This window comes from Neopelma chrysocephalum, unplaced genomic scaffold, assembly GCF_003984885.1.
Source record: "Neopelma chrysocephalum unplaced genomic scaffold, ASM398488v2 Primary Assembly neopelma1_70458, whole genome shotgun sequence".
NCBI lineage: Eukaryota > Metazoa > Chordata > Aves > Passeriformes > Pipridae > Neopelma > Neopelma chrysocephalum.
Genome location: NW_020908464.1, coordinates 1 through 759, shown reverse-complemented (window position 1 = coordinate 759; position 759 = coordinate 1). Strand labels below are relative to the sequence as shown.

The window sequence follows — 759 nt, the reverse complement described above, 5'->3', positions numbered from 1 at the left end:
CTCTCCAGAGCAATCCAATGTCACCTCATACGCTGACACAGCTGTGGCCATCGTCATTACACTTGAAGTGTTTGCTGGCCTGTGGATAAATGCTTTCATTGTTTCTGTGATTTGCATGGCCTGGGTCAAAAGGAAAACCTTGAACTCTAATGAGAAGATCTTGCTGGCTGTGGGATGCTCCAGGTTTTGGTTTTTGTGCATCTCATGGGTATATTCCATTTTTTTAATAATTTATCCCTATTACCTTTATGTTCACCCCATATTTCCACTACTTAATAGTGCTCAGAACTTTTTTAATTGTTCCAACTTGTGGTTTTCTGCTTCTCTTTGTGTCTTTTATTGCATAAAAATTGCCAATTTCAGAAACAGCTTCTTCATCTACCTGAAAGTAAAAATTGACGGGATGGTGCCCTGGCTCTTGTTGGGATCAGTGCTTTTCTCCCTGGCTATCGGAATCATTGCCTACAACATCATGGACAAAGCTCTCAGTAACAATCTCAATTTCACCTGCCAAGGAAGGATTTCGAAAGCAAGTGTCAGAATAGATCAACAGTTTTTGCCTCATTATTTTATCATTGGTTTTGGACATGCCACTTCATTCACAGCAGTCATCTTGTCTGCCCTTCTCCTTCTCTTTTCTCTCTGGAGACACAAACGCAACATGCAGACAAACTCCATGAAGGACCTCAGCATGGATGCCCACATCAAAGCAATGAAATCCATTCTCTCCTTCTTCATAATGTACAGCATCAACTTTAT

General features: G+C 40.8%; 1 protein-coding gene across 1 annotated transcript; it reads left to right on the top strand.

Annotated features, from left to right (window-relative positions):
- Positions 1-4: 4 nt before the first annotated feature.
- LOC113979302 (taste receptor type 2 member 9-like) lies at positions 5-754 on the top strand (the record flags this gene model as incomplete). Its single annotated transcript, XM_027706737.1, has 1 exon — positions 5-754. A coding segment is annotated over one exon (750 nt), but the record flags the coding sequence as incomplete, so codon positions are not given.
- Between the last annotated feature and the right edge of the window lie 5 nt (positions 755-759).